Source organism: Lycium ferocissimum, chromosome 4 (assembly GCF_029784015.1).
Source record: "Lycium ferocissimum isolate CSIRO_LF1 chromosome 4, AGI_CSIRO_Lferr_CH_V1, whole genome shotgun sequence".
Classification (NCBI taxonomy): Eukaryota; Viridiplantae; Streptophyta; class Magnoliopsida; order Solanales; family Solanaceae; genus Lycium; species Lycium ferocissimum.
The window spans coordinates 57,109,616-57,132,065 of NC_081345.1; the positions used below are offsets into that span (position 1 = coordinate 57,109,616).

The window sequence follows — 22,450 nt, forward strand, 5'->3', positions numbered from 1 at the left end:
TCACTGGCATGTCTCAGATGTTTTTCCATGATTTTATGTACATGTTGATCTTATGCCTTACATACTCAGTACATTATCCGTACTGACTCCCCTATTGCTCGGGGGGGCTGCGTTCATGCCCGCAGGTTCAGATAAACAGAGAGGCGGTCCAGCTCAGTAGGACTTCCACCCAGCAGTAGTCAGTGCGCTCCACTTGGTTCGGGGCTGCAGTTCATTTTGGTATGCTATTTTGACTTGTGTATATGGGTATGACGGGAGCCCTATCCCGTCCTCTCTACAGCTTGTACTCCATTAGAGGTCTGTAGATAGTTGTACATAGTTGGGATGTTATGTAGCCATGACGGCTCTTATTTTGTTGCACAACATGTGTAGCGATCTAGTCAGCTTGCCTTTGTTATTTTCAGCATATGAGTTCTTGATACAGAGTCATGATGTCGTTCTTTCAAGTCAGTATAGTTCAGTTATAAGTCATATATGGGCCATCCTATTATTCAGTAAGCCCCAGGTACGAGTAGATGGGTGCTTGGTCATTTGAGGTCAGGCACTCGCCACGACTTATCAATTTGGGTCGTGACAGTTATGGCGATTTCTCATGAACTTGTAGAAGTTATGCAAATCGCGGAACCGGCCTTTGAAATCTTCAAGCAGTTCCAAGTTGGCCAAGTCTTCACCTCGTCCATTAATACATAGAGGAAGATTGAGGTATTGAAGCTGGGAAAGTTTAGGTAATATCTCCTTTGGGAAAATTTCATCAAGATATAATATTCCACCCATATCTAGAAATTTAAGCTTGACCAAGTTTCCCATTCCTTGAGGTGCTTCCTTAAGACCAGTTCCAGATAGATCTAACACTCTCTGATTTTTTAGCTTTCCCTGTGGTGGTATAGATCTGAACTGTTTACATCCTCCAAGCAAGAGTGCTCTAAGACTTCCCAAGATAGATATGCAACTTGGAAAATCCATAAGCTCTGAGTTGTTGCTCAAGTCGAGTAATTGGAGGTTGTTCATATGCTAAAAGAAACATTCGAGGATCCTTCTCAAACAACACCACACATTCGAGGATCCTTCTCAAACAACACCAATTAAAAAGCAAGGTTGACAATGTGGGGCAATTGGGTGCCATGTCTTCAGGGATTCTTTTAAGAAAAGAGACTTTATCCAAATCGAATGCCCAATCTTGCTCCTCCGGCACTTGTGATCTTCATCCAGTCCTCACCATGTACCTTGGTTTAACATTTGTGATCCGCAATGCCATTTCCCTTAGTAAATCATGTATCTTTACTCATTCTGCAAAACTATTAGTAGCTTCAATTAAGCAGGCCTTCACTAGTTTATTCAATATGGTATGACCCTGGTTAAGCTCTTCTTGCCTACTTTTTCCCTTCAGCAGTCCCTCCGTGATAAATCTACCAATTAGTTCATATCTATCAATTACAAAGTCCTCAGGATACAAAGCACGGTACAAGAAGAACTCTTGCAAATTTGTATTTTTCAACCCGATCATAACTATACTGCAGTACCTTGAAGACATCACTTTCCATGTCATCAGGGAATTCTTTCAAAGCGTTTTCCCCCTCCCTTATATCAGTCACCCCTCTCATGCTTCCCGCCAAAGTGATGAGCCTGAGTGGCAAGCCCTTGCACTTTCCTGCCATGGATTTAGCAATTGGCTCGATATCTGGAATAAGCACAGTCTCGCATCCTAGACTCTTCCTGAACAACTCCCAAGCATCATAAGTATTGAGTTTCTCCACTTTGAGTAGTTTCTGACAACCCATCTTTTGGCAGACTTCATACGAGCGAGTAGTTAGAATCATTCTACAGCCTTCCACGCCAAGAGGGTCACCCAACTTCTCCAAGCAAAGGCGATCCCAAACATCATCCAGTATGATAACAATGTTCTTCCTTTCTTTGAATGCCGTTTAATTTGGCTGCCCTTCTAAGTTCATCCTCCTCATTTGAAAGATCGAGATTCACAATTTTGGCAAGATCATCTTGTAATCTTTTGATGCTAAACCCTTGAGAGACAGTAACCCAATGAACTTGATAACGAGTGTCTTTAACAAGCCGATTATGTATATGCTTTGCCACAGTCGTCTTGCCCACACCTCCCATACCATATATACCAATGCTTTAGACATTATCATCCTGTAACCACATCCAAATCACTTCTAAATTTTGTTTTGATGTTTCTCATGAACTTGCAGCGCTAGCAGTAGACACTCATCGCGCTCACACATGTCATGTACGAGCATTCCAAAATGTTTACTTTGCTCAAGAAGTTCTCCAACCCTTCCATTCATCTTCTCCAAAGCACCTGCATTTTTCGTCCCTCTTGTTACTTCTTCTTTTAAAGCACGAAATTTTACTTCGATCTTTATAACCTGGTCAAACCAAGAATTGACTTCTCTTTTCCTCTTCTTTCCAGATTGCTCTCGATTCTGAACCTCTGTCTTCGCATCGAATGCTTTATCTGATAATTGTTTCAAATTTCTTTCCACAGTTTCCAAATTCTCATCAAAATCACTGATACTTTTGAACGTCTTTACTCCAAAATCTACTACCTTCCCAAAAATAGCATCCATGATCTTCCGAAAAGAAAAAAAAAAAAAAAAAAAAAACCATAATAATGTAGTTCAGTTGCAGTGGATAAAATCATAATCAAGATGTACTTTACTAAAAACATTACTTCCTGCACACCACTCTTCCATTTTGAGACATAATCAAAATACTTGACAAGATTCCACTTCTATATCCCAAATAACTTTCAGGATCTCAAAATTATCAACCTATTCAAATTTAAACTTTTTAATCATCATCACACGACATTTCAAATAGGATTCCTATTTCCTGAATCAGATATAGAATCACACATGACACTAAAATTAACTACTCTTCTCCATTTTAGTCGTATGATCAATGAACTTGATCATCTTAAAGAGACTTTTTAAAAAGAAAGATCATATGAATGACATCAAGGAGCCCAAGACTTCACGTACTTTGCGTATGATTCAAATTTTTATGTCATATTTACTCAACTAAAACTAACATTTCAGTCATATTACTTTTTTCTTTAATTCTCGCTACTATAATATGTATCTCAAATTCAACACCTTAAACATCATGTCCAGTAAAATACCTTCATATAATATGGAACAAAGGAAGTAATATCAGATTAGCTACCCATTACTAAGGCAACAATATTACCTGTTTATGCTAAAGTGTGGCAAATCATACCAGGATATCAAAACCGGAACAAAAAAGTACAGTGCGTTTTATAATGGAAGTTAATTAGATGGATCTTTTTCATAGAAGTAGCATCTCTTCCTTGTTTAAAAACGAAAAAGAATTACACAAACTACATAATTGAAGATTCTAGAGAAGAAGAGAATTTTTATAACTTTTTAAACCTGTTTAGCAGTATTCTGTGTAATTGCACCATTTCAGTAATTAAGAAGCCATTTTTTCACAATTTTCTCCATCCTGTAAGAATTGATAGAATTTATAAAGTACTAGAATTAACATAATACTTTTTTAACCATCTACTATTCAGAACTCTCTAGCCTGTCTAATCGATATTCGGCCCCCGGGTCCACATAAGGGGAAATGCTCTATACCAGGTGTTTCTTTATTCCCAGGACTCGAATTCGAGACCTTTTGATTAATGATGGAGAGATCCCATCCCACAACATACCTTGGTGCAGAGGCAAAAGCTAGGTATTTGAGTTTATGGGTTCTGGTTTCCAATGCACCTTAACGGGTTTTGAATAAATTATTTATATAAGTGCATTTTTAACACATACATTGAGTCTGAAGGTACCGGATCCGTAAACAGAATTGTAGCTCCTGTTGGATAACAGGTATATATACGCAGCGGAAGCAAACAACCAAGATCATATTCTTACATGTAAACTAGACAAACATAATCAAACACAAGATTGGAACACTAACCTTTTGAAGCTGTTACATAAATCTTCAACAGCAGCCGTGCTCTCCAGGTCTACGATCTTCTGCTGTGTATCCTGAATTTCTATGAACGAAACACTTGAGTGGCAAGTATTGCGGCTAAAGAATGAATATCACTTAGGGTTGAATGGCTTTGTTTATATACATACGTTTTTAGGGTAAAACCCTAGCAAAAAACGTGTAGCCCTTTCCTTACCCGCCAAGGATATTATTTTGCCTTTTATTTTCCTTGTTCTAGAATATTCGAGAGCGCGGGGACCACAGATTTAATAACGAGGCTTCCTATTGTGGTATTAATTCGGAATATGAGTGAATTAATCCTACCACAATAAATTACAATTTATTCCACTAAAAAACTGTAATTGCACTCCTCTGTTTAACTTCGAAATCTTTAATTAAAACTTATTTAACACCCCATGTTAAGATTAAAGATACCAATTAAATTACTGACAATTTAATTCATCGACTATTTAATCTTTTATACTTCCGCTTAACTTATGTCATATGAATGATACAAAATCCACCTGCAGGGTTTTCACATGAAAACTTATAGGCATCCATAAAGGGGTATCCTCAATCTCAAGGTCGAGACATGAATTCTATCAACTAATTGTTATTTCACAAATGCACTTTGCCTTATCCAATTTAACAGGAATATATTGACTCGCAGTTGGGTCGTACCTTTTAATAAATCAAAATAATGAACAAAGCACATTGATCTTAACAATCATATCAAGATTAAGAGTATAAGTACACTTAATGAGCTAGAGAGGTTATTTTATATATTCAGTACAAAAACACTTATCTCTACTTGATCCGTTCAAATACATACAAAATGTACTAGCATAAGAAGTTGGAATAAAACCATTCCCATAATCAAGATAGATTATATTTTAATCTTATGCTACAATCATCAAGATACTTTGCCCAGTTTCATCTTTGATTGTGAACATTAACTTTATAACTTATAAGAACCGATAATTTAATCTTCTGTGCATGAGCTAAAACTCCATACACCAAATCGTCTACTATATAAGTAAAGGGCACACATATGAACAAATGATCTATTTAAAATAAGACTTTATTGAATTGAATAAATAAATAGACAATTGTTCCATAAAGATAGAAAAACATAATACTAATCAAACCGCATGGTTAACAGTATATCCTAACAGCTCCAACCCTTTTTTTGTGGTTGAATTAACATAATTAATTTTAGGGTGAATCCAAGCATCAATCTCATAATTGCTCAAGGTCAAGAATAGATTTAACGTTTATAAAGCAGTGGTATAATGACAAAATGATTTTCACAGGAGCTAAACGTCAGACTATATCACATAAACTGATACAGAGAGAGCACCAAAATGTTGTAAAAGTAAAACCATTTTTCTTTCTAGAAAGTAGATATTATTATAACGTAAGAAACAATGAAACTGAGCAAATACCCAATAAAAAAAATAAAAAAAAAAGAAGAAGAAGGAAACCTGGGCAATAACAATTTCAATATTCTAAGCAAAAAGAAGAGCAACTTCAATCTGAAGTTAAAATATAAATAAAAAGTTAACTAAGTGGTTACAAACTCAAAAGTAATACACGTTTAGTAAACACATGAAGATAAAAGTAATTTACCTTTTACAGCTGCTCAGGAGTAATATCTGGTTTGAAATACAATCAAAAAAAGAAAAATTAATAGACTGAGTTAGAAGCATTAAAATTTATATTTGAAGAAGTAGAAAAACAAAAAAACTTTCTACAAATGAAATTTAAAAGTTGATCACTTTTCAGTCAGTCTGTTATCAAATACAATGAAAAAGAAGAATTAAAATTCAGTTATTACCTTTGATCTTCAAGTTGAATCAGAAGGTAATACCTCTACACAGATTTTATTGTAATAATAACAAATCAAAAACAGGAGAGAAACAGTACACTGTATAAAAGTCTTCTTTCCATGGTCTATAAGGGAAAAAAAAAAAAAAAAAAAAAAAAAAACAAAGAAGTAGAGTGGGTTTGGTGGGAAGGAAAAAAATTTCCACATAAAAGGTTAAATTAACTAATAAAAAATATTATCTCGAAAATATTAAATATATAATTTTAGAAAAATATTATAGGAGGTGGCCAGGTGGGGTGGGAGTAGGGAGCGGGGTGGAGGTTGGGGCTATGGTTTTGGGCTGATGGGTGTGTTCGAGGGTCGGAAGGAGACGATTAATATGAAATGTGGGACTTGTTTTTCTTATTTCTAGTATGAATGTTTTTTTCCAACCAAACACACTTGTATTATATACCTCAATTTTCTTATGTTTGGTTGGTTAAAGTATTTTATTAAAGAAACTAAGTTTATTAAAAATTAAAAAAGTAATTTTCTGACATGTTGATGCACTCTAAGTCCAACACTTCCATACAACAAACAACATCCAACTTTTTTCGTCTTCTTTTTTTAAACCAGCAGGGGCGTAAAGGTTTGACGATACAATTGACAAATGACAGGCAGGACCCAATAAGCAAAAAAAAAATTATGATCCAGAATTCATAAACTAAAAATCTTGGTTCTGCCTCTGCCTCCTTCCTTTGGTACTCCTGCACAGCTGGACAGTCAACTCTCCTTCACTCTTTACTTCAACATTTTCTAGGAGCTCGATAATTTATTGGTCAATATCGCCAATAACATGTCCTATAAATCATCAATATCAACAATAACATGTCATATAAATCAAACACAAGATAAACCAATTGTATTATAATCGGACGAAGATCATAAAGTCGACAAACCAAACAAAATTACATCCTCGTATGCTCGTGAATTGACAATCATCCACAATTTAAGGAATTACCATTGTTTTAATTAAGATTTCTTCTACATTGATTTTACATTCAATCTGTTTCCAAGATAGAGCTAAGGGTGTCAAGTGGGCCGGGCCGGGCCATTTAAACGTGGGCCACAAGGGGTCGGGCCGGGGTCGGGCCGGGCTGTAAGTTAAGGGGCCGGGTTGGGGGCCGGGCTTGGAGAGGGAAAGGGTGTCCGGCCCAGCCCACCTCGGATAGGGGCTACACCTCGGGTTTTCGTTAGTGGGCCGGGTTGGGTTTTAATTATTTTAAAAAAAAATTCTAATACTAAAATTTATTAAGTTTGATACTTTAAAATCTAGTTGTTGTCAACTTTATTTTAACCATCAAGTTCCTTAAATTATACTTTCGCCCTATTTTACTACTATATAGAAGCATGGGTTTACACACCCATGCTTCGTCGTCCGTTTGCATTTAAAAAAAAAAAAAAAAAGTGTGGTCCCCATAATAACACCAACCAATATTAAAAAAAAAACACCAATTAATATTAAAAAAAAAAAAAATCAATATTAAAAAAAAAACACCAACCAATATTTAAAAAAAAAAAGAAGTAAAAAAAGTGGAACCCACCATCTCCAAACACACGGAAAAAAAAGTGGACCCCATATTAACAAAATCAAGCAATATAAAAAAAAGTGAATCCCATATTAAAAAAACAAACAATGTCAAAAAAAAAAGTGTAAACTTTGTATTCGTAGCAAACACTAATATAATAAAATTTTAGATACGGAGCACAAACTACAATGTTATATTAATCGTGTTTTGAATATATATATATATATATTATATGCATAAAAATAGTGCAAACTAATAATGTGGGCCCCATACTAAACAACACCAAGCAATATATATATATAAAAAAAAAAAAAAGAAGAAACTATATAAAGCATGGGTTTAGACCCATGCTTCGTCGTCCGTTGTCGCTTAAAAAAAAAGTGGGGGTGGGCCCCATACTAAATAACACCAAGCAATATAAAAAAAAAACAAAAAAAAGTGAAACTCACCATCTCCGAACTCATGGGAAAAAAAAAGTGGACCCTATATTAACAAAATCAAGCAATATAAAAAAAAAAAAAAAAAAAAAAAAGGTGAACCCCATATTAAAAAAAATATAATGTTAAAAAAAATGTGCAGACTTTGTATTCGTAGCAAACACTAATATAATAAAGTTTTAGATACGAAGCACAAATTACAATGCTATATTAATCGTGTTTTGAACATAGTATATGTATATATATTATATGCATAAAAATAGTGCAAACTAATAATGTCCAAAAAAAAAAAGTGCACCCCATACTAAACAACATCAAGCAATATAAAAAAAAAAAAAAAAAAAAAAAAAAAAAAGAAGAAGAAGAAGAAAAAAAGTGGAACCCACCATCTCCAAACTCACGGTAAAAAAAAGTAGACCCCATATTAACAAAGTCGAGCAATATAAAAAAAAATTAAAAAAAAAGCGAACCCCATATTAAAAAAAATAATGTCAAAAAAAAAAATTGCAGACTTTGTATTTGTAGTAAACACTAATATAATAAAGTTTTAGATACGAAGTACAAACTACAATGTTATATTAATCGTGTTTTGAACATAGTGTGTATATATATATACGCATAAAAATAGTGCGAATTAATAATGTCCAAAAAAAAAAGTGCACCCCATATTAAAAAATCAAACAATATTCATGTAATTTCCAAATTATCTTATTAAGTCAATAATGATAGATTCATTGCCACGTGCATATCAATCCATTATTGGGAGCAAATGAAAGCAAACCATACAATTTTCTTTCTTTTTTTATATTAGCCTGAGATCTAATCTAGATATTAAGCGTTGTATTTGCTATTCCGCCATGTCATTTATTTGTTATGTTTACTAAAATAAATATACTTAAAATATTTATATTTTAAAATAAGATAGAATTTAATTACTTTTTTATTTTTATTCTTACTCTAATAAATGTGAAAAGAGATTAATGTCGTAAAAAAAATATATCAAATGGAGATCAAATAATGAATAAGGTAAATTAATCAAATTATAATTCTAATCGACGTTTTCTTAAAAAACCATGCAAAAGACAACATGACAAGTAATGAGCTAAACCGAGAATATTTACCAAAAATTAAAAAATAGTATTTCTTCGTTTAAATAGAAAATCAATTTCTACTTTGTTTTGTTTTAAACGTGTAAAATTAATTTAATAATTTGAATTAGAATTATCCAAATCAAAATTTGATAAAAAATAATAAGTATTTTACACCTTTAAATTAATCGAATTAAAATTGAAAGTATCAACTAATGCTTAAATATTGCTATTGTTTTATATCTCAAAGAGAGGAAAATAGTTTCTTTTTAAACAGGTCTTCTGTTTTAAAAAATATTAATAAATTTGCCGATTTTGTATTCGTAGCAAACATTAATATAATAAAGTTTTAGATACAGAGTACAAACTATAATGTTATATTAATCGTTTTTTGAATATATATATATATATATATATATATATATATAATCACTATCCAAACACAACTACATACACATAGATACACTATAATATAAAGCGTTGGGCCCGTGCGCAGCACGGGCATAGGCAGTCTAGTTCAATCTATAAATACCATTCATTCTTCTCCATATTATCTCACAATTCCCTACTCTCCTCTTTCTCTAAATTTCCTACTCATCTAAATGGGAACTAAATGGTTACAATGCACATGAGTTTTGATACTAAACCAAAGTTCTTAATTAATTATCTCATCCGATCCTAAGTCCTAATGTCATGTGCGATTGTCACCTCTCCATCATCGGCGGAGACATTTCAATAAGCTAAAAAATATTTAATTATTATTATATATAAAATATTTGAAACTAATAAGATTTTATTAATATATTATTATATATATAACTAATAGTTTATATTATTATATACTGTATAACCTATTGAAATATTTTTGAACTTGTGTAAGCCAACAGCAAGATAGTAACTTAAAAGGGGTATTTGATTTATTTCACGCATCAGCAATTTCAGAGGCTTGTCATTTCACTGATTTTGTCAGCCTATTATAATGTCTTGTTGCTTTTGGGCACTGATCAATGTTTGTCCCTCCTTGCATAAATTTATCTTGGAGTTCTTTGCTTGTGTAGGATTAGTTTTACACAATTACATTTATAGTTCTATTTTGTCGCGTACAAATTATTATTCTTGTAAATAATATCATAAATAAAATTATAACACAAATTTGAAAAGAAATTCAAAGGCTCAGTGAGCCTTTAGTTTTATTAATCAATAATTGCAAAGTCGAATTTAAACTTTAAAGCTTACAAACTTTCCCCAAGTTCTTACTTGAATAAGAGACACATTACATGTTTTAATGGTTAAGTTTTAATTAACTAAAGTAAGATTCTAACTATGGTTTGAATAATTAATAAATATTTCATATATTTGCTTCCAAAATTTTAAGAATCCCACAATTATAGCTACAGCTATTTTATTGGGATACAATGTTTTTAAAATACTTATTATTAGTAATAAATGTAGTACTTATCTTTTTTTTTTTTTTTTTTTTTTTTTTTAATTTGAAGTGGGCCGGGCCGGTGCTCCCGATGAGGCCATCACCGGCGCCTGTCAGGTGGGCGCGGGGGCTTGTCCACCTTGTCCGGCCGGCCTCCACCTAATAAAACACTAGCCCCCTTACACCTCTTAGTGGGCTTGGCCGGCTGGCCGTGGTGGCGGGTTCCGGCCGGGTTGAAGCCCGCCCATGACACCCTTAGATAGAGCCTGATGATAGCATCCACCTATGCTACATCAAAAAAATTAAGCAAAGGTAGAGTAATACTAATTTACAGTATAGAACTCGAGATAAATCAAGCTTCCAATAATTTTCCGAGACATATCTATCAAAAATCACCCATTATGATGTACAATCTTGGCTGTACAGCCCACTGTGATCGATCGTATCTCCATTTTACGAGCTCTCTACTGCTTCCCTGCATGCTCAATCAAAACTCCTTGGTGAGATAAGGTATCGTGTGGATCAATTTTGAAGACTCAACCAATTAAGTTCAAATTGTGCACCCAATGCTATTAAAAAAAAAAAAAGTGCTCTACTACTACTACTACTTTTAACTAGTTTTTAGGGCCAGTATCTAGTACACCACATAAAGTTGGAAAAACTTGTCTCCTTAAGGTCTTCAAAAGTGGGAGTAAGTCCTCTTACAATTTCCAGAACGGTCTTGCCGATCTTCACAGAGGTTCGGTAATAATGGAAGTGATTTATGTTTGAAATGAGACAATCAACCAAGTCAAGCCAAACAATTAAAGGATCAATACTGTAGAAAGGAGACAATTAAGAGAGCATTCGCCTAGCCAACTCTTAACAGAACATTCAACAGTGTGTCAAAATCCAGATCACAGTGGTGTTTAGCTCCCTTCCCTCAGAAGCACGCGCAAGAAGTTATATCAGAAAAGTGTTGCTTACAAGCAGAGGAACATAAAGGTTATATACACAAAAAAAAAAAAAAAAAAAAAAAAAAATGAAGTAACATAACACTGACAGAAGGTTATCAAAAAAAAAGTAACATAACACGACAGAAACAAAATTAAGACAGAAAATAACTACCAACTTAGCTGACAATGATTAGTCCTTGAGGTCTCTCAAACTCCATAAATGAGATCTCTGCGTGATTCATGCTTTCCTAGGCAGATGAAAGTTTTACGTGCAAAGTAAGATGAGTCAACGCTACAGTCCAATCCCCAAATCATAATGTGCAGATAAATCAATGATCAAAGAAGAATGATTTATGAACGTACAGAAGGGAGATTGAGCGACCACCAAATTCAACAGGTTTCAATTTGTTTGTCTTACTTTCCTTTTTAGTCTGTTTCAAAGAATGCATCTTTCCTAATTTGGTAATTCCAATATCTTACATCCCACATGGCATACGTTTAAAACTACAAGATTAAAGGACACTTTAGTAGATTATACATATCTTTAGTTTAGTCCATGAAAACATGACTCGCCCAACCCGAACAAGTTTGGATGGGTCATTTATTAGCTTAGCCCCTTTTTTCGTTTGATACGTTATTTATAGGCATAATAAAGAAAAATATATGTTTTCTTACATACATAAAAAATTATAAAAAATAAAAAATAAAAAAAAATTGGAACTTAATAAGAATTGGGCGGATTGGGTTATGACCCACTTTTTAGCCCATTTTAGCCCAAGTAACTTTTAGTTAGCCCATTTTGACCCACCCAAATTCAGCCCAATCCGCCCATTTGACACTCCTATTTAAGACTACAAGACTCAAAAGTCTTCTTTACTTTCTTAAACTTCGTGCCCAGTCAAACTATGACACATAAATTGAAACGGAAAGAGTATACTATTACGAGGGTAAGAAGCCGAGTGATTCTCTACAAAGTGGGGCAAATGAGGATAAAGTAACTTGCCCAGTAACTTCTGGAAAAACATAATCTGCTTTGCATCCAAAACAAAAATCCACACCAGGACATAATCCAAGTGATGTTTTATTCCGGATGCTGGAGAGACCATCTCCTCCAAAACAAGTAGTGAGCTTCCATTTCCAACCAGTTGCATGCAACTGAAAGCTATGGCCTACGCCAACCTGTATAAGTTCAAACGGCTACCTTATAACTTATATGCTGATAAGGGCTGAACCAGGAAATAGTACAGTGGTAGGGAAGGAACCGAAAAAAGTTCAACCTGAAGGTTCAGAAATTTTGTCACTGGGATCTTCTTGGAAAGAAGGCGCACTTCATGGCGCAAAGGCTCATATATGAACTTCCATCTCCGATCAGGTGCTAAAGGCTTTAAAACCAGCTTAGCCAGGTACTCATTGTATGGGGCATTATAAAACTGGTCAAGAGGTATCATAAAAAATAAAAATAAAAAATAATAAAAAAAAAAAAAAAACTAGTTAAAACCACAAATACCCAAATAGACACAAAGTTATAATGCGTGCACTCAATATCCTTTCAGGTGATTTTATCAACAACTACAATGTTAATGCAGAAATGCAATTTACTTCTACGATTTAGATTTCTTTATTGCATTAACTTTAAGCCCGAGGAAATGACTGGAATAAAGCAGATCTTGTATCACTCAGCACCCATCTTACAATATATTATGAGAAAATTGTCAGTTCAATCATTAACTTTAGCAAATAGGGAATATTTGCGTTGAGAATGACAGAAATTATATTTTCAAGCTCCACGTTAATTGTTGAGATAGTAATCAAGGATATGAAGATTAAAAGTAACACAGAAATGGGATTTTTTGCAGGATAAGGTCGGTTTCTACTAGATAAAAAAATCACGAAAAGAATGTTTAAGCAGTCCACTGGATAACGAATAATTAACTTTAAGTTCTGCATCCTCTGTTTGCAATAGTAAATTGTTCCATCTCTATTCAAGAAAAAGACGATTGCCCACTTGTACTAACTCATACTAAAGAGTGCAAATATCATAATTTAATTGAAAGTAATGTAAAACGTCTTGAAACTTTGTAATACAATAAACCCATTAAACTAATAACGAAGAAATGATCAACAAAGTGCTATATTCATATCAACAAGGTTGAGACTGAGACATAGTTGATTGATTAAACACCAACGATATAGATGGTCAGTGAGAAATTAGTACCTCCAAGTTAACCCCAACTCGATAGCCCTCAATTTCTTTTCTGAACTTGATAAAAATCTCCGAAGGCATCAGATTGACATTGTAAAACTCATCCCAAGATGTGGGTTCTTCTCCACTTTGACTCGGACCACCCTCCTCTATTCTCTGACCGAAGAATCAATTCAAACTGAAGATGGGTCAAAACTCGAATCTTTACGCATAAAAATGATTTCTTTATATATATATATATATATATATATATATATATATATATATATATATATCAATACATACTTGTCATCAAATTTAATGTCAGAAGCAATTCAAACTTCAAATGGGTCAACCACAAAACATCTCAAAATCAAATTTTTACACATAAAAAGTATTTCTTCATATATATCAGTTCATACTTGTTCATCGAATTTAACACTAGAAACAATTCAAACTGAAGATGGGTCAACTACAAAACACCTAAAAATCGAATCTTTACGCATAAAAACATTTTCTTTATATATAGCAATTGATACGTGTTCATCAAATTTAATGCCAGAATCAATTCAAACTGCAAATGGATCAACAAGCAAACACCTCAAAATCCAATCTTTAAACATAAAAACGATTTCTTCGTATATATCAATCCATACTTGTTCATCGAATTTAACACTAGAAACAATTCAAACTGAAGATGGGTCAACTAAAAACACCTCAAAATCAAATTTTTACGCAAAAAATGATTTCTTTATATATTAATTCATATTAGTTCACCAAATTTAATGCCATAATCAATTCAAACTGTGAATAGGTCAGCAGCCAAACACCTCAAAATCAAGTCTTTACACATAAAAGTGATTTCTCAAACATCAATTCATACTTGTTTTATAATTTTATTGCCCGAACCAATTCAAACTGCAAATGGGTCACTAGCAAACACCTCAAAATCAAATCTTGACACATTTCATTTTTTTCTATATTAATTCTGTTACACCTCAGATTTTCGCACGTTAAAGTCGCATCATGAGTTAGTCGACCCAAGTTCAAAAAAAAAATTATCTTGAAGTTAAAAGGGATTGAGCTTATTAATATAAATGGTTACAAGAGTCTATAAATAATATTAGTAAGTGGCGGAAGATTTGGAGGGTGGATGAATCAAAGAAGCATGAGTTTCGTCAAAAGTCGGCAAGTTGGAATATGATAACTTGTACTTTTGGGTGAGATAAGGAGTTCTTCACATGCTAAGAAAATAATAATATGAATTTTTTAATCGTATAATGGTCGTTTGTTAAGTTTGGAAGTCAAACAATTTGTAATACAAAAGTCGACAAAGGGCGTCGCAAGTTAAGTTTGTAAATTTCACTAAAATTTGGGTCAGATGTCACGGAGCTTTTCTCTCAATCTACTTGGAGTTACGGGGTGATCCACCTATCAAATCGAAGGCCTGCGAGTCTAGTTTCCAGCGCATTTTACCCTTGCACGAATTTTTCTTCCATTTTCTCATCATCCCCAACCTAGAAAACCCTCAAACCCTCTCCAATTAATCCTCCATCAATCTCAATCCAAACCAAGAGCAAATCTATCAACTTTAACATGAAGAACAACATGGCAACTACGGAATTGTGATTTTTTCGCTAATTTGCTTCTTGGATAAGGACTTCACCTTGAAGTAACTTGGAGTTTGGGGTGATTTTGATCATTTAAGGTATATTTTAACTTCCTTTTGATCTCTTTGAACTTCTGCAAGTAATTAAACCTAGAAATTTGGTGAAAACCCCATAGTATAAGCTTTGACAATTCTTGTGAACTCTTATGGAGTTGGCTTGATAGTTGAAATTTTTTTTATGTGGTTTTAACGTGTTGTTTGGAGCTTTGTTGATATGGATTGGATCGTATTGACGAGGAGGAGTAGAAAAGTAGAATTTGGTAGTGTTTTACGAGGAAATTACGCTACAAAAAGTCCTATAAATTCACGCCCATGAGTTGCTCGATTAAATGTCTAAATGAAGATTTCTATAAGCTATGACCTTGGTTTTGATCTTGAATAGTCTGTATTATGTAGGAAATCATTCGTAAGACGTTCGAGGACTCGGGGAAATGTATATAACTCCATCGATGAGGTATGTAGGGCTTTCCATTCTCTTTGTGGCATGACTAGAATTCGGATGACCTTTAATTGAAAAGTTGTTCCATTAGCTTGGATCGATCGCGTTCCATGATAATTGAACTGACATATACTTCATCTATGACTTGTACCAAATTATGTTCCATATCTCCTTTTGGCTATCGATTAAAAGACTTTCTGTTCAACTTGTGTCGATTACGTTCCAAAATAGTTAAGCTTACCTCTTCTCTGAAATAGCTTGTATTAAAGTGTATTTCGCATTCTTATCTTTCTTGTCCATCACTTAAAGATGACGGACCTTCCATTGATATATGTTTCCACTAAATATGAGATGAATACGAGTCCTTGTGATTGACTAATCTTTATTTCATATATGATTGCATCAAACGCCTTTCATGCTTCCATATCTCTTTTGGCTACCGAATTAGAATGTTTCTGCTAAACTTAGATTGATCATGTACCATCCGAATGAGTTGAACTCTACTTCATGTGTAACTTAAACCAAGTATCTTACATGTTCTCCATGTTGTTGTATCTTGAATTGAAAGGTAAAGAATGTAGCGACAATAACGATAGTCGGAGGGTAACGACGATTGATCACTCCGACTCTTCTTATGATATCTCTTCTGATGTCAGTCTTGCATTGCACTTATATATATGTATTTATTTTCATTACCGAGCCGCGCTATAGTCGGCCGGGTAGGCACTTATATGTGCACCTAGACATGTTTCTTTCTTTACCGAGCCGTGTTGTAGGCGGCGGGTAGGCACGTAGCTGTGCATTTCCACTGATCAGTTGGGCAGAGATGATGTTATGATGATGAGCTCACCCTACAGAGGGATTTATTATTGTTATATGATATTATATATGCCTCCACAGTGAGGAATGATTTTACGGGCATGCATTTACATTTATGTCATGATTATGGTCGCCTTCAGGGGCCTCGTTCAGAGTTTCAGGTTGTCTCTACATCTTTTCCCAAGTTATCTGTATCTCTTATGCTTATGTTATGTTTACACTTACCGCCTTACATACTCGGTACATATTTCGTACTGACGCATTTGTGCGCTGTGATCATGCCCACAGGTACGGTAGATAGATTGGTGTATCTTTCTCAGTAGGATACCAGAGTTCAGCAGGAATATTCGCACTCCATTCTCCGGAGTTGCTGGTCAGAGTCATCACATAGGATGCGCATATATATATGTGTGTGTGTGTGTGTGTGTGTGTGTGTGTGTGTGTGTGTATTACGAGTATGGCAATGGGTACGTCGGGCCACTGTCCCGACCAGTTGATGCATATTAGTGCTCTTAGAGGCTTACAGACTATCAGTCAGTGTACAGGTATTGTGTTTGGCCTTGCCGGCCTTCTGACTAGTTGTCTTTCTTGGTTGTGGCCTTGTCGGCCCTAGTTATGCATATATGTGTTGTTGGGCCTTTTCTGCTTGCAGGTTGTTATGATATACTTCTTACTGTTGTTATTCAGCGGCCTCGTCGACCTATGATTCACGTTATAAAGTTTAGATATCACAATTGGTTCGCTCGGCCCTTCGGGTGCCGGGTGCCAGCCACACCCCAAGGTTGGGGTGTGACAAACTTGGTATCGAGAAAGGGTCACGTCCTAGGGATATCTGTAAGCCATGTCTAGTAGAGTCTTGATTATGGATGTGTAGCGCGCCACATTTATAATCAGGAGGCTACGGGGCATTTAGGATGTTGCATTGGAATCTAGATCGTGCGGATAGAGCGGAGTCATAAGTATTTGAATTACTATTTCTCATCTTGTCCTTCTTTTTTCAGTAATGCTGATCTGAAAGAAAAGTACAGTTAAGAGAAACTGAACAGGGACGCCGAAAAAAGGTATTAGTCGCTTTCCACCCTCTAATGTGAATCCAAGAGCTTCAGAGGTTACCTTGTAGTGAAGTAAAGAGGTAAAGAGTTTGAACGAAGGCAATCAAGATATGATCTTTTGTCTATGATTTTTGATGATCCAGTATGAGTATCTAAAGCATGTCCTCGGTAATAACTTACGAGGCAACGATCAGAATTCTTAAACCTGACTGTTGAAGTTGTTTATACTGTATTTGGGCTGCCATGACTTGTCGAGATTTGAAAAATTTGTATTTGACTGTTGATGAGATTACGTAATATTTTAAGATGTATATAGTTAATACAAGATGTAAGTTGAAGGAATAGATGATGATGTTGTGTTATAAGCAGGTATTATATGAGAACTTGACAGGTCGAGCTTACTTTTGTTGTACAGAGTCATAAGAAATATTGTTAGGTTGTGATTTGGTATTGTGGGAAGATGTTCCAAAGTAAGATCTCCTTTCCTCTTTATGTGTGTGATTCGATGATGTCATAAATCTAAGATGGGAGAGACGGATAAATAGTGTACTTGAACTGATAGTTGTAACGTGTGTGTATATTGAGCGAGTCTTATTATATTGAGTGGCTGGGAATGTGATGTATATATATTAATGCGTGGGTTGACAGTGTAAAATAAATTTTAAAAGGGAGTTAGAAGAGGTTAATTCCGTAAAACTATGTTAAAGCAGGCTCACCGTTCGTCGGCTAGTTGATAGACTTTTATGTTGAGAATAGTATTGCTTCTCTGTGGTGGATTTGAATTATAAGGAATTACCCAGGGATGGAAGACATTATGGTAACAATAAATGAAGGAAGAATGAGAGAGAATGGCCAACGACTTGATGAAAGTGAGTGAAAGAGGAGCGATGCAGAATAAAGCCAATGACTCTATGAATATAAGGTAACGCTATTACCATAATAGGAATTTATAAGTCGGAATAGTTAAATTATTTCGGGAAAGTTTTAGGTTTGTAGGAACATCGGAAGCAAGTTTCGACGGAAGTTCCGTATCGAAGCGCAGGCCGACACAACCTGCGACCACCAGGACACCACCTGCGAGACGCAGGCAGAACGTGCGGAGCCACAGGTGGCGTCGCAGACCTTGACAGAGAGTAAAGGTCGGTGTTTTAATTTGGGGGCTTATATGACGATACTTAAGTTATAATTGGAGACTTGTGCTAATGCGCATGTGAAATTTGTAGATGAAGTGGCGAGGAAAAGAAACAGGACTGGTAGAAGGAGATGTTATAACAAAAAAAAAAAAAATCATCAATTAATAGGAATACGAAGGAGACCATGACATGAAGCGATTATAAACATAGAGGAAATGGGTGATGATAGGGTGTTTGAACAAGATTCCTGGAGTAAATAAAGGATTAAGGTTAATAGAAAGATAGAAAGGGAACGGGCTAGATATGATAAATATAACGACAAGAAGCTGGACAAAAAAAATGATAATGGTAAGAATCGAAATAGCAAGGTGGCGAGCTACATAATCCTAATCGGCGGACCTGGAAGCCTGATGAGATAAGGATAGAAAACGAAGGAAGGAAGGTGAGGTTTATGGAGGAAAAATCAACATTAGGTATCTTGAGAAGAAATTGAAGTATGAGAGATTCTGTAGAACGAATAAGACATTGATAGCTTGTAAAGTATATAGACGTGAGAGCGAATAGCAACAAGGGAATAAGAAAAAGTGTGACTCATCCAAGACAATATCTTGCATGAAAGCTTAAAGTAAAGAGGTATTTTGATAAGAAGGAATAAAAGCAAATATGGAAGTGAAAGTTATCGTAAAGCGAATAATAGTCACCAACGGGTACAAGAGAAAATATATCAGTATATATATATATATATATATATGAATATGGGGAGTGCTCGCAGTAGGAGGTTGACTATGAAGGATAATTAACTAAGGACGAAATGTTAAAAGACATGGATGCTATCTCTACACGAAAGGGTAAAGCAAGAATTTCTTCGATACGAGGGATGTGGTGAAGGATAGTAGTTGACACACAAGGAAATTTTTTGAAAGAATAAGACGATAGGAACAGAAGTTGTAATAAAGTAAAGTCTTTGAAAAATATTGAAGAGACGATGCCCCAATAAGGGGGGAAACTATCAAAGGAAGGCTAATGTACCCGGAAATTGGGAGACGTCAGGGAAAGTATACGTGAATGAAAAAGGGGACAGTCATCGAAAAGAAGACTAATGTAGAGGGAATAACGATAATTGCAAGCAAGTTCGGATTCGAGAAAGCAAGTAGAAATTTCAGACAAAGAACAAATAGCTAAGATAAATAAAAGAAAAATTGAAAAGAGACATAGTTGTGTTTAAGATACGGAGCACTGAGAAAGTGGAGGCCTGAATACGATGTAACCATTGTGAGACAGATTCGTTATTCAAGTTAAGGATGTCGGTGCAATTAAGTTCCGAAGCAAAAGATAAGTAACATTGCAAATAATAAGATGATACGGACCGGACCAAAAGGATTAGTAGATGAAAGGAACTAGAAGTGAAAATGGATATGACAATAAGATATGAAAAGTATCGACAAGGATTGGACCATTGGCCCGTTATGTCTTTGAGGCTAGAGATGAAATATGTAACTTAACTGTGCAAGGAATCCAAGAAATAAGCCCGACAAGTTGTTAGAAAATGAAACCATTACACTCAGTTTGGGTTGAAGGCTATAAGCTATAATATGAAGTGTTATTTCGGGATTAGGCAACGTCCATCGCAGTTTAATTCCCTTGAGAAATCGTGAGTAGAACTAGTTCTGGTTTGTTCAAACTACGCTCATGGTTGAAAGATTTTTGCCAAATTAAATAGAAATAAAACGACTCAATCTCGTAGGATTCCAGTCTTTATCTTACCAGACTAAGGTGCACAATTCTAGAGGTCCTTCCAAGAAGATATATGCGCTCATACTAAACTTACAAGTAACATAAGTGGTTTGAGTTCATTTGTAGTAATCGCTACCATCCGAGTATATAACTCTTAACAAGAAAATGGAGTCATGATTTGGTACAATAAATAGTAATAAGGAATGAAAAAGGGTGAAGGACTAAACATCCCCGTCTCCTTTAGACATCTTAGTGATATTGACAAGTTTCTCAAACGAATTCTATTCGGGTAACCGACATAAGGAGACAAGGGAAGATGTGAAGGCTGGATACCCCGGCATCTGTTTCAGACCTCAGATTTATACTGACGCTCGTGTGATAAGATACCTCCTTTCCAGTTATAAATATTAAATTTTTATACACTTTGTTAGATTTTATTATTGAGACAGATATGGCCAGTATGTTGTAGACTTCAGCAAAGAACGGTTGAGGTAAGTTATGACTGAATTATTATGATTTTTGTATAAATAGACGGTCGTGAGGGGCCAAATTGATATTATTATGTTGTTGAGTGGCCCTATGTGGCTTTGGACAGTTGTTTGGGCTGTTTGACAGGTTTTGGATAGTCCTATTTACAGAGGAAACTCTGCTGATTTTTTTTTTTTTTGAAATCCCAAGAGTTAGAATATCCCTCAACATTCGAGGACGAATGTTCTTAAGGGGAGAAGGATGTTACATCTCAGATTTTCACACGTTAAAGTCGCATCATGAGTTAGTCGATGCAAGTTCAAAAAAGAAATTATCTTGAAGTTAAAAGGGATTGAGCTTATTAATATAAATAGTTACAAGAGTCTATAAATAATATTAGTAAGCGGCAGAAGATTTGGAGGGTGAATGAATCAAAGAAGCATAAGTTTCGTCAAAAGTCGGCAAGTTGGGAATATGTGTCACGCCCCGAACCTGGGCCTGGACGTAACACGGCACCCGGTGCCTGACTGCATGTGACCGAGCGAACCAACTGGCTGGCTGAATCAACATGTGATACCAAAACATAACTGACTTATAAAATAAAACTAACACATGCTGATTAACTAAAAGTCTGACTGAAATATCATAATGCGGAAATACTTAGACAATCTGAAAATATCTGAAAGTAGCCAACATGGCTAAACCAAAACAACTGAACAACTGAGTATAACTGTCAACAAGACTAACATAACAAATATCTGACTGTCTGAACTGTGTCTATGAAGCCTCTAAGAATACTGAATAATAGAGGTGTCTATGAACTGAAATAACTGGATAGCTGACAATGCCCCGAAGGAATTTGGGGCTCACCAGTAGCTGATACGTGCACTCCTAAATAGCTGAGTCGTCAACCTGTATATTGTTGCCTGCATCGCGAGATGCAGGCCCCCAAGCAATAAAAAGGGGCATCAGCACATTTGAATTGTACTGGTATGTAAAGAATGAAGCAATAAAATACAACCAAACCGATAATCAGAATCGTAATAGCAGGAAGTAGAGATATGAATACTCCCCGCTCTGTATCTGAATCATCTGTATTATCTGTGTTTGTATATGTGGGGCCTCGGCCCAATAATAAATGCACGCTATGGCCTCGGCCTAGTAGTGTGTCAGTCAATGGCCTCGGCCATGTATACGTATACACAAGACTGTGTTGTGCCCTTGGGCAAAATCACATATGTTTAATTATGGTTAATTAATAAGGACTGAGACCATAACAACAATGAACAATACTGAACTGAAATAGACATGCTGGACTAAATTGAAAAAAATCGTTTTCGAGCATACCGAATTTCTAGACGAGACTCACGTGGTAACAATACATAAGTCTATAAAGATTACGTGCCGAGTTCATGATATTCAAACTGACAACCATGAACGTGCAGAATCGCAACCCTAGAAGATAACGCTCTACAACATATCATAAAACTAGGGCTAAACTGTATTCCGAGTCAAATTACTGACAAGTATGAAGAATGAGGCGTAGGGAGAATCATGAACATTCACTAACGTAAATAGTTAGCCTCACATACCTTAATTCCAGCCTTTGAGCGTAATACAATGTTCGTCCACCCTTTCAACTTTGATCTATATCAATACAAGTCAAAGGGATTCTATATTAGCAATAATATTCATGCTTTGGTCAT

The 22,450-nt window shown here is 35.1% G+C and overlaps 1 protein-coding gene and 1 pseudogene across 1 annotated transcript; both read right to left on the minus strand.

Moving 5' to 3' along the window:
• Nucleotides 1-558: 558 nt before the first annotated feature.
• Nucleotides 559-2,612, minus strand: LOC132054230 (probable disease resistance protein At5g43730; annotated as a pseudogene).
• Nucleotides 2,613-11,651: 9,039 nt separating this feature from the next.
• LOC132053572 (uncharacterized) lies at nt 11,652-12,953 on the minus strand. Its single transcript, XM_059445662.1, has 2 exons — nt 12,526-12,953; nt 11,652-12,427 (listed from the first exon to the last, which is right to left on the minus strand). The coding sequence occupies exons 1-2, from the start codon at nt 12,694-12,696 to the stop codon at nt 12,188-12,190; spliced, it is 411 nt and encodes a 136-aa protein (XP_059301645.1). The 5' UTR covers nt 12,697-12,953; the 3' UTR covers nt 11,652-12,187.
• Between the last annotated feature and the right edge of the window lie 9,497 nt (nt 12,954-22,450).